Genomic DNA, 12,028 nt, shown 5'->3' on the forward strand with positions numbered 1-12,028 from the left:
TGAGAGTATATTATATTGTGGGAGAGAGGTTGGAGGTTCAAAACCCCCTCTTGTTGTATTAGTTCTTTTCAAAACTAAATAGCTAAATTTTTTGTCTAATTTTGGGCTTCCTTCACCCATTTATATAACAATCTTTATTTTGTTGTAATTTTTAAATATATACATATTAATTTTTACCTACGCAAGTTGGATCATCTATGTATTGATAATAGTCATTTGGAGTAGGACATTTAGCATAATTGCTCAGGTATTGTGGGTTACTTCCAGATTCAGATATATACCATTGGTTATATTCACTAAACAAGAAATATTATACAGAAATGATAACATTCATTATTAGCAAAGAACAATAACTCATGTATTGACATGCAGACAAAGTGAATTATAAAGCAAATGTTCAGATGTCATGAATTTAAGATAATATTAAGAAATTAATAAGAAATTTTCTTTTCATACTGAAGGACTAAATAAACCCAAAAAATCACATTTCCCTAGCACTATAGATTGAGAGACAAAGTGAATTATATTGTAGTTTTGCTTTGCTTTGTGTTGAATTGAGTCCATTTTTATAATACTTAATTCTTATACTTACTTTTTGTAAATAATCTTGCCCTTGTCTTCTTTTTCATAGTAGTATTGCTTATGATCATAAAATACTTTTTTATAAATGAAAAATTCGCAGCAATCTGAATATAACATCTTTTAAATCTTAATACCATATCTTTTTAATAATGTTTTAAGAGTTTTAAAAATATCTTTTTTAATTGAAACACAATTAACAATAAGTACTTGAAATATTACCTTTGTCTAAATTGTCTTTTACTAAAAATAAGAAAATTATGTAAAACGTTTTTTAAACATAACGTTTAGTTAGAATTACTAGTTTATTCTATAACAGTAAAGAAATGGACAGCATGAAAAACATATCAGCACTGTTCTAAACTAAATTGTCTATGATCTTTAACAAAAATAACAAAAAAATTTAATTAAAGGAAAAAGGACGAATTTTCTTGCAATTTTACAAATTTTACAACTGGTAAATATCTCTTTAGCAATATTGGGACAGCTTAACATTTGCAGGAATAGCCAGAAATGTTTCTACCTGCACAAGCCCCAGAGTTAGCAAAGCCAACCCATTCATCAGGACAATTATCACCATGCTCTTGGGAAATAGCTGCTTGGGTCCATGTCACTCCCTTATCCGTGGTTTTCTCATACTTCCATCTTTTGCCACTAAAATATTTTATTTATAATTTTCCTTGGTCATAAAATTCATCTAAAAGTTGATTTTAATAATATTCTACTTTTAACTTATTAAATAAACTTCATAGAACCATCCTTTTGTAAAACTTATTTTCTACTTACTCTTGTACAAGCCTTTCAGTATTATGGGAACTTGTATAAACTCCTTTGCTTGTATCAAAAGTAAACATCAATCCATCAAATACTAGATTTTGACACTCACAATCTGAAATATTTAATTAGTTGTAATATTTCTATTGAAGCGTAATGTTCCCTGTTTATTTAAAACCTGGATAAACTTCTAGAGGAGGGAATACATTAGGTGTTATTTTTTATGTATCACTGAACCAGATCTTGCTACTGAAGTGCATGATTACACAGCCAAACGTCTTACAGACAACCAAACATTTGGTTGCATGACTTTTGTCTCAAACTTTGAAAGACATGGTATACTTAAACATTAAATGGTCCAACTGACCCCATTTTAGTCAAAATTAAAAAGGGAATTTTTGAAGACAGAAACAGTTATTTACATTTTGTTTTATACGAGTTACAGACGACGAAATTTGAGATGAATTTATTCAATGATATAACATTTAGAAAGCAAACTTTATTAAAAGAATTTCATAACCAACTTATTCTATGTTTTGTCATATGCTAAAGAATTTATTTACAAGAGTTAATTTACCCGGGAAAAGCTTAAGCCCAAGATATGCAACAATTTATAGCTGACTCATAATGTGAACAAAATGAATAAAAGTATACCAAGATCTGTAAAATGTTTCGACCATTAAGATCTCTTGAATGTTCTATCAGTATTCTCTTATTGGCCCATTTAGACAAGTCTCTTGAGGAACTCCTTTGAGAAGTTAACCGTGCATGGTAATGCTTTGCCCTGTTTTGGGCCAAGGCATTCCCCCTCTAGCAGCAGTAGAAATCATTTGTAACGTCTTAAGGTACTATGCGGGTCGGGCCAAGATTTGAACCTATCACCTTCCCAACAACGAGCAGATGCGCTACAATCACCGTTTATTTTGAGACTAGACCCACTTTCTAAAATGCTATTATTTTTTTTTATTAAATACTGGCTCCTCTTAACTATTGATCTAAATACCAAACATGTAAAACGATTTTTAATAACTTTTAAATCCTAAACATACTTTTTCCAGTAAATGGAGTAGTTGTAGTTGTTGTGGTGGTTGTTGTAGTAGTAGTAGTTGTTGTAGTAGTAGTTGTTGTAGTAGTAGTGGTTGTGGTGGTGGTTGTGGTTGTTGTGGATGGCTCTGGGGTTGTTATCTTTGTGGGTGTGTCTAGTTAATGAAAATACTATTATTACACGGCCTAGTTTAATATGTAATGTTTATGGAATTGATAAAGGGTAAGAACTTAATTACCTACTCTCTTCCAAAGGCTTAATCTATACATTTTTGAGTTAACTATTCAAGATAATGTTTCAATGATCTTTGTTGTGCCAGTCATTAATTTGATATTAATTACATAAGCTATAACCAATATAACTAATAAATTAGTCATTAGGCTGCTAGTAGCCAGTAAATTCTTGGTATTTTTGTAATGACCAATTCTAGCAACATTTATCATCCAAACATTATTTGGATCTACTGCAGTTCACAGTAAAATATTGCTGGTAACGAATATTTCCAAAAATCTATCAATTTTAAAGGCTGCTAGCTGCCAAACGGCTGAACGTACAGATCATGCCCGCACACTGTATTAAGCGGAAATAATCTGGAATAGTCATAAATCAATAATGCATTATTATCCCGTAGTGCAGAGAAATGTGCGAAAAAGATCTATTTTACGTGAATTTTCTTCAGTTAAGCTTTCCTTGTGCATTATTGGATCTTGGCTATTCCAGACTATTTGTAGGCTTATTTATGCCAATTAAAATGGTATGCGGGTATGATCTGTACGTTCAGCCGTTTGGCAACTAGCAGCCTTTGAAATTGATAGATTTTTGGAAATATTCGTGACCAGCAATATTTTACCGTGAACTGCAGTAAATCCCATTATTTACATATCTTACATAAACTCAAATATCACGGAAAAATATATACAAATTCTATTGCTATAGAAAATAGTTCGGAGGGGTAGGTATTGATTTGTTGCTCGGATTTTACCTATATATTCATGTCCTTCCTTGCATTCAAATTTTGCAACATCCCCAATTCCATTCTGGTTAGTTCCCAGCTTGTAAACTATTTCACTCCTTAAAGAATTAATTATATGTAAATTTATTTCAAAATGTCTATCTTAAACTTGATTAATTTTTTTCCAACACCATTTCCCTCTTTTAGGTTTTACAGTATATCATGTATTATGTTCCTAAACTGTTTTTAAATTGTTCTTTCTGTTTTTACTTTTAATTACATATCTGTGGGTTATGATAATTTTAGTTCTTTTTTATTTTATAAAATTAATCTTATTGTGAGAAATATACTCACAGCTGAGCTTTAGGTGGTAATAAATGTCTTTCACAGTAAGCTAAAATATACAAGATTTTTTAGTAAATAAATAATACTAATTTGATTTATGTAAAAAAGCAATTTAATATAGAAATTTTAAAAAACACAAAATCTTACGAATACACTTAGGAAGAGGGTTTGTATCCTTGTTATAATACCAGCTAGGAATCTTGAAGAGAAATTACAAATATATTATTTATTTTATAATTATGAAAATTATATTTATTTCTGTGAAAATTTGATGAATGGTAAGAATAAATATTTTATGTGGTTTGAGTTTAATCAGAGATTGAAAAGAGTTGTAATATTTTCCTTCCATTCCATTGAATGTTGTGGACTAAACTAGGAAGTATGTTCTGGCAAGAATAAAGTATTAATTAGTTGTATCCCACTCCTCTAGATAAGAACACTATAGCCAACACAACAACAATAATGATCTTACTGTATCTGGTGGTCTAACAGCACAAGAATCCACTAAAGTTCTATTTTTCAATGGAACATCAAAAACAGTTCCAAGCTAAAGTGAGGAAACATGATTAATGATTACAAAGCAATCTTGTATTCATATACATAAAGGTTGTCATCAAAGATAAAATATTTAAAAATACTTTTAAAATTAATTTTTTATATTATCTTTCTAAAGTTTGATATTGATAATTGATATCCTTGAGTTCCTAATACATGCTTCAGTGAAACTATAATAAGATACTTAGTTTTCTATGATAATTTTAATACGATTTTGAAATTATTTTATGCATTATCTTACAAATCTTTATTAGTAAACTATTGTCATTTTTTCTCAAATTAAGTTATCAGGTAATACAGATTTGATGACAAATGCACCAAAAAGATAAATTCACCTTGCATGTGTAAGAAATAGTTTGACCAATAAATCTAGAATTATAGGGTTCCCAAGTTCTTTTTCCATACTGAAAAAATAATATAAATTTTTCATCCAAGAGTCTTGCTCATTTATTTATAGATAAGCAACTTTGAAAAGATGTTGTTGTTATTAGACAATTTTTTTGTTTCTCTGTCAGTACTATTATGTTTGACATTAGAATACATGATTTCTTGGTTGCTAAGCAGGATAAATGGTTTTGTGGAATATGTCTTGACTTTCTCCAAATAACTTACTATCTGCTTTATTCCCTCAATGATGTATGTAAAGAAATTGGATTTAACTGGTTGTTGTTAGAGATAAAGGGGTTACAATTGTTGCTAAGATTCTTCTGATTATTTGTTAATAGATTAAAACCTGTGGAGGAGGATGTGGAGACTTTTTGCACTCCTGGGGGACACACTGTTGCACATTTCTTAGATCTATCCATCTGTTAGGTAAACATTCTATTTTCTGGTCAGGATTTGTTTTATTACGCAGTTCCCAGTTAGCTCTATTATATATTAGAATTATTTTTATTGATTTATTTTTAAACAAAAAAGACTTAAAATTTAAGTTGAAAATTAGAAGTTAAAACTATCAATATGTGTAGTTGTGTTAAGTTCATGTAACATAGGTTAAACATATTAGGATTGTTGCCTAGCTGATAAAAAAAAATAAGTGACTGAGGAGTTAATAAGAGGTTAGGTTGTTTGCTTGCTTTTCTAGGGCTATATAATTTGAGCCTAACAACAGCATTGATGTTAGGTTACATTCAAAAGAGTGAATGTAATTAAGAAACCTGTCAAAATGGTTACGTAATAATGTTTAAATTCTGGTTAAAAATGCTGGTATTACATTTGATGTCAAAATTACCCATTTGCTGCCAGAATGCAGTTTAAACACTAAAACAGTAATAGAAGTGACATACCTACACTTGTAGTTCATAATACTTCCAGGAACTCTGGCTGTGTTAACATTAGGAGCAGTTGCAGCTTGGATCTCTAGAAACCCATCGCCTGATAAATATAAGACACAGGTAATATTGCATATTGCAATTGGAGTTGAATATCAATTTTCCGTCCATAGTTTTTTTTGCTGGAGAACAGGAGGATTAGGACCTGCTTGATTATACCTGGAAATTGACACTTAAACACCTATATGTCATATTGTGTTGTGCATCTATAAAATATCTTAGCATTTTGGTTCCATAAAATGCTTTTTTTTAGTTAACATTTTTTCTGCTTACCTTGATGACCCTGCCAGGTTTGTGTTATCCTGCGAACACCAGGATGGAGATATTTTAAAAATGAGATAGAAAAAATGGAGGGGAGATGCGTGTTTACAATAACCCCCCCAGGTGAAAGTTAAGGTTAAGCCCACTTAAAAGTATTTGAGTTGTGTTCATCAGATGTCAACACTGTGCACATAATTGCTACTTTACCAATAGAAAGTTTTAGACTAAAATATTTGTTTACCTTTACTTCGATCAGCAACCCTGTCATCACGGATTTGATCAATCATGTCTTCACATCCTAGATGCCATCTAAAATAACAATATTTTATCTTATAAATCAACTAGAGGCTTCGCCCCTAGCCACTAGGGGCTTTGCCCCAAGAGGTGTAATTACATCTTCTATTACCTAACCAGCGGAAAAAAACCGATTGAATCACAAATTTCCTTACCTACCCAGTGGAAAAAATACGAATGAATCACAACTTTTTGGCGAATTTGCAAAATTAGTAAAAAAAATTGGGGGAGGGGGATTTTTTTGTTTTTTTGGGGGGTTGGGGGTGTCCCACCCCCCAAGAAAATAGGCCATAACCACCACAGGACCAGCAGGTTTATTCCCTGAAGAGTAGAATCCAATTGGTTCAGTGGTTACCGAGATCTTAAAGGACGGACAGACAGACATCAAGCTACTTTGTATTATGGATCAAACAGTTAGACGGTTTGTGATGGTTTCTTTAAAAAATCCGAAGATAGAAATTGACGCAAATGTGTACAAAATTTACGCAAATTTCTGATCAATTTTCGTTTTTTTTTTTAAATGTACCATATAATAATAGCTATTAAAACAATTTTCAGGCAATTCTTTTATCTTATTAGGATAACAATTAAATAAGAAAAATATTTTTACCAAATGCAATTTGTGATCAAACACCTAATTGAAAAAAAATGCAAGACATAGCTTTTTTTTAAGATAGACTAGGGGCAACGCACCCTAAAAGCCTCTAGGTGTTCTTAAAGGACGCCTGCAAGAAATACCACGCTTTAGCTACTAAAAGACTGCCACAAGTAGACCCAATACCCCAAATTTAAAGCCTTCAGCTTCAATAACAAAAAAGTTCTAGGCATTTCAAAATAGAATTTCATGTACAATGAAAATTTTGAAAGATTTACAATGCTCTTAAAAGAAAAAACAATATTAAATTACGTCGCCTACACATAAAATTATAACCTTATCTTTGTCAGAAATTTAGATTGCCGTTAACTGACTACATTTTTACAATAAAAACACCACATTTCATAGTCAAAATCTATGAAAAAAATTCGATTTAAATTGCATTTGTGAACGAAAATTATAGCGGAAACAAAGGGGAAAACTAAAACAAGCTCAGCTGTGATTGGTTGCTTAGCTGATTCAGCATTAAGATTCTTTCAAAATTTTAATTGTACATAAAATGTCATTTTAAAATGCCTAGAACTTTTTTGTTATAGAAGCTGAAGGCTTCACATTTGGGGTATTGGGTCTACTTGTGGCAGTCTTTCAGCAGTTAAAGCGTGGTATTTCTTGCAGGCTTCCTTTAAGGTGGGAGGGGGACAAGTCAACCGTCCTTCTACTTTTTAATTGAGTTTTTATAATAAATATTAAAAAAAAAATTTTTTGGGGGGGGGGTAATTTTAATTTGGGAGGGTGGAGATATGCTCTTCCAATATAGGTAAAAACCTTCCCTATACTTAAAAAAGCTTAATTGCAAAGGAAAACCAAAAAGATGTCATTTTAAAAAAAACTTATGAAAAAATTAACGCATTTGAAAACACCTATAGATTCTCCAGAAATATCCAGTTCATGTACAAATTAAATAGGGGAGGAACAAAACAGGTTTGAAAACTTCTGAAATATCTGTGATACCAATCTGCTGTCATCCGGTTTGTTCTTCAAGAAAAAGGGAGGAGGGGCGGTTATTTGTTAAAAATATCAGAGGGTTTACTAAATAAATTTGTAATACATGTGTATTTGTAATATAAATTTCAACAAAACCAAACATCTACTGGCTATTTGCTTTTTGAGAACGGTATATTTATTATAGTTATTCATAATATTACTGGCGGATATGCCCATGGAGGCCTCTAGGGGCACTTGGGTTGTAATATTTTACAATGAAATGGAAGGTGAATATTCAACCTCTTATTCTTTTACCTTATGTATTCAACAGGCAGGTAGTTAGTTGCAAAACAAACACTATTTGGAATTATCCCTTGTATAGTAAATCACTGTAGTATTGCTCCTTAAAATATCTAAAATTTTATATTAAAAAATCTTACTTTTTATAAAGCTTGAAAGCATAAAAATTGGTGTAATCTCCTTCACTTAAACAGTTCTTCTCAGGTCTGAAATATTTATACAATTTTTGGGACCAAGTTCAAGTAATGGTAACATATTCAAATATATTTCATTTAGAAATTTTTTAAATATAAGAAATGCTCTTAGCAGACAAACAAATGTTATATTTACAATTTTACATATTGAATTAAAAGCATAAGAAGGCCTATAAACAAAAATAAACATTACGTAATGGAATTATCCTCTTAGAATTTTTTTTTTCAATATTGAAAATTTGAGTACTCCCCCCCCCCCCCCCCCACAGCGAACTATGAACTCTGGCCGCAGCGCTTGGCTTCCTAGCCTGCCTAGCCGCAGCGCTCGGCTCCCTAGCCTGCCTAGCCGCAGCGCTCGGCCCCCTTGCCTGCCTAGCCGCAGCGCTCGGCTCCCTAGCCTAAAACCTAACCTAACCTAAAATAGTTGTTCGTCGGTAGTCGGGGGTGGGGTGGAGTACAAAATTGAAAAAAAATTGAGAAAAAAAAATTCTAAGAGGATAACGCCTACATAATTATATTCATAGAATTTTAACACTTTCTTTCCAGTATCGCTTCAAAACCGAATAATATCCAGTGATTTAAAACCAGCTGTACTTAAAAGTTATGTACAGCATCATATTATATCCAGTTTTTCACGGGTATAAAAATGTATAATGCGATAAAAAAAACTGGAATAGACGCTAAGCAAGTCAAGTTTCTACTATAGACAGAGAAAAAGTGATTATAGAGTATCTTTACTATTGAAATCTATTTTTATCAACGTTTTAATTGTGGGTAATTAAAAATCAACTTACATTGTCTCTTTTTGACCAAGGGGTAGATTGAAAGTTACAAAACAGTGATGTAGAAAATAGTGTCGCACGGGATTCTAAATAAACAAGAATGGCAACATCCATAAAAGCGAAGCTCTAAAATGGACATTAACACTTGTAGAGTGTCAGAACCCTGTAAAGTAAATTTGTTGCAAAACTGCTTAAATACAAGATACTGTTTAAGGACATACTTACATTTTTAGGACTTAAATATAGAGATACTTCCCTTATTACATTGTACCTTATCATGCAATGTTTGAAATCAATAGGACAGTTCTAACCTGTTTAAATTATCGATAAGAGCTAACCATTACGGACGGACCGACCATAATTTTAGAAAAGCTTCGCTTTTAAAAATAAAACATTGATATGATAAAGACAGAAGCTGGTAAAAAAGGGTACAAATGCCAGGACGTCCAAGCTTTTTTATTTGGTTTTATTTTTCCCCCCTCCCTCTCTTGGACGTCACTGGACAAATGTTACAAAATTTGGCCAAACATGTTAGAAGAAAATAAGACGTAAAACGGGATACTTTGGAGAAGCGCTAAAAAGTGTCATGTGTGACGTCATAAATATATCTTAATCTATCAAGTATAGGATATAAAATTTTTAGGTAGTCTACAGTCCAATATCCCCTAAGTTATGAAATGTTACCTTACAATAATTTGCATTTAGTCCAGTGCAAGTGGTTGTATGTTTCTCACAATGTTTCATTACAGCATCACCATAAGCATTACAAATTTCTGCTGTTCTCGCGTTTCTATTCATAAAATAATTAATAATTATTAATAGCAGCTACACCCCTAGAGTCCTCTAGGGGCAATTGAGAAGGGGGTTGTTGAATTCAATAACCCATTTTTTATTTTAGATTTAAAAAGAAAAAGTGAATAGAAGTTTTTAGGGGGTATTTCTTGGAGGGGGGAGGGGGCGGGGACGACCATCCCTAATTTTTAAATTTAGTTTAATTTTTATTTTTGTTTTAGGGGTGGGGGGGGGGGGTGGAATTTTCTTAGGGGCGATTTCTCTTAGATAAAGTTTGGCCAAAAATAGCTATAAACCTTCCCAGGAATTATGAGAAGCCACCCTGTTTTATCGGTTACTAACAGCCATACAGACAATTAGACAGACATACAGACAGAAAAACAGCAGACAAATAGACATAGTGTTAATTTATTATAATTATTCACAATAGAATGATCAATATTTATAAATATTTATCATATTTGATTTGAAACTTTAAAAATAAAGTTAGTCGAACAATTATTTTTAATAATATGGGATAATATGTAATCATTTTTAAAATAAGCATACAGACATTCTGTCAATAATTATAGAGTTGTCCCAATTAAAGCAACCAGTTATTGTTATATATAAGAAAATAACACGATGTCTCTCCGTCAAAATGTATGTCTGTGTGAAGCAATGGATCTTGCTAACTGCTGGACTGATATGGTTCTTCTTTACACATGGATTCTTATGTGTACAGGAAATAGTGTTAACTATTTAGAGGGAGGGTGTCGTTACTTTTCCTATGGAATACCCTTTCAAGCTTTTAAGTTCTCTGCTAAATCAAACATAGAGGTGCGACTATTTCCCTCCGTTCCCTAAATTGTCCCTATATAGAGTCCTCTAGTTAATGATAAAGGGTAGCAGAAACATAAAATATCATTCACCTAAGTTTATTTTCAGTAAACTTTGTGTACTGTAAGACAATTGTCCAGAATGCCTGCTCCAGCCCAGCAAAATTATTGTTCACATTTTCATCCCAAACCAAGTCAACTTCTTTGCCTAAACATTTCAAACATACGTCATTTTGGCACTCTCCATCAAAGCACATGTCAAGCACATAAAACCACTCATTCCTTATTTTTAAAATGAATTGAAAAAAGAATGGAAGAGTGGCATTTCTAAAACCGAAGCTTTTCTATAATTTTGGTCAGTATGTCTGTCCAGGACAGTAAGCTTTTTTCGTGTAATAGTTCTTTAATTTAAACATTTTAAATAGTCTAATAGATTTCAAACTCAGCATGATAATTCCTATAACAGTAGAGTAAAATTTAAGAAGCGTAGCATCTCTATAATCTTTACTATAGTCCGTAAGTCCACATTGCGTGTTTTAATTCTTCTCTTCAGCGAGGTACAATGTCATAAGCGAAACATCTCAATAATCAAATCCTAAAAATGTAAGAATGTCCTGAAACAGCAGCCTGTATTTATCAGTTTTGTTACAAATTTACTTACAATTTTGTTAAGACATTTATTATTATGCTTTTTTCAGTTCTGACACTCTACAAGTGTTGTTAATGTTAGTTTGGCTTACTGTTTCAGAGCTTCGTTTCTATGGATGTCGTCATCCTTGATTTTAAATAAGTACCATTTGATCACAAGCAGATTGAATTTAAAATATTTGTTATATAACTACAAATGAAAAATAATATATCAATTCATTAATAAGAAAATGAAGTCACACATTTTAGTGATTGACGACAGATTGAAAGTATCTAAGCTCTATAGAACATGATTAATAAATCTTAATAAAATATACTTTCCATTGAAGAACGGATAATGTGTGAGGTTACGCTCTCTGTTGACATACTGATATTGTGTGATCATCTTGGTCATATCGAGGCCAATCATATGAGCCAGGTAAACTGTGACCATGTTGGCAACCCTGTCCTGGTTGCAGATGTTCACCTGGGCTCCCTCAGTTCCAGCAACACCTTGTACAGGCAATGGGGTTTTGTCCTCCTAGATAATGAGTTATTTGAATTTAAAAAAAATTGCCTTCATGTTTTTTTTAACATCCCTCGACTGTAAGGTCTTTATGCCTGCCAGATAGATACCAAAAGTTTGATAGCCACGTTTTCTTATTTTTCAGCCCAAAAACTTATTTTAAATGAATTTTGATTGGATAGTTCCAAACTAGTGGTGTTCAACCTTTGAAACCAACAATTTTATTCTGTTATAATTTTGTTTATCATCATTGGGGAAGTAAATAATCAATATC

General features: G+C 31.9%; 1 protein-coding gene across 1 annotated transcript in view; it reads right to left on the bottom strand.

The window, feature by feature from the left end:
- Positions 1-12,028, bottom strand: part of LOC145304456 (uncharacterized) — a 48,276-nt gene that overhangs the window by 13,667 nt on the left and 22,581 nt on the right. Inside the window, exons 16-34 of the mRNA XM_080146333.1 lie at positions 11,567-11,769; positions 10,695-10,883; positions 9,676-9,781; positions 9,004-9,077; positions 8,156-8,221; positions 6,084-6,151; positions 5,537-5,624; positions 4,984-5,119; positions 4,586-4,654; positions 4,168-4,242; positions 3,843-3,894; positions 3,705-3,744; positions 3,381-3,469; positions 2,403-2,552; positions 1,366-1,468; positions 1,103-1,233; positions 802-822; positions 593-686; positions 178-296 (exon numbers count right to left, since the gene is read on the bottom strand). Coding sequence (XP_080002459.1) covers positions 178-296; positions 593-686; positions 802-822; positions 1,103-1,233; positions 1,366-1,468; positions 2,403-2,552; positions 3,381-3,469; positions 3,705-3,744; positions 3,843-3,894; positions 4,168-4,242; positions 4,586-4,654; positions 4,984-5,119; positions 5,537-5,624; positions 6,084-6,151; positions 8,156-8,221; positions 9,004-9,077; positions 9,676-9,781; positions 10,695-10,883; positions 11,567-11,769 — 1,873 coding nt within the window. The remainder of the gene's footprint in view (positions 1-177; positions 297-592; positions 687-801; positions 823-1,102; positions 1,234-1,365; positions 1,469-2,402; positions 2,553-3,380; positions 3,470-3,704; positions 3,745-3,842; positions 3,895-4,167; positions 4,243-4,585; positions 4,655-4,983; positions 5,120-5,536; positions 5,625-6,083; positions 6,152-8,155; positions 8,222-9,003; positions 9,078-9,675; positions 9,782-10,694; positions 10,884-11,566; positions 11,770-12,028) is intronic.

The sequence above is a fragment of the Acartia tonsa genome, chromosome 13, assembly GCF_053477335.1.
Source record: "Acartia tonsa isolate MP-2025a chromosome 13, ASM5347733v1, whole genome shotgun sequence".
Classification (NCBI taxonomy): domain Eukaryota; kingdom Metazoa; phylum Arthropoda; class Copepoda; order Calanoida; family Acartiidae; genus Acartia; species Acartia tonsa.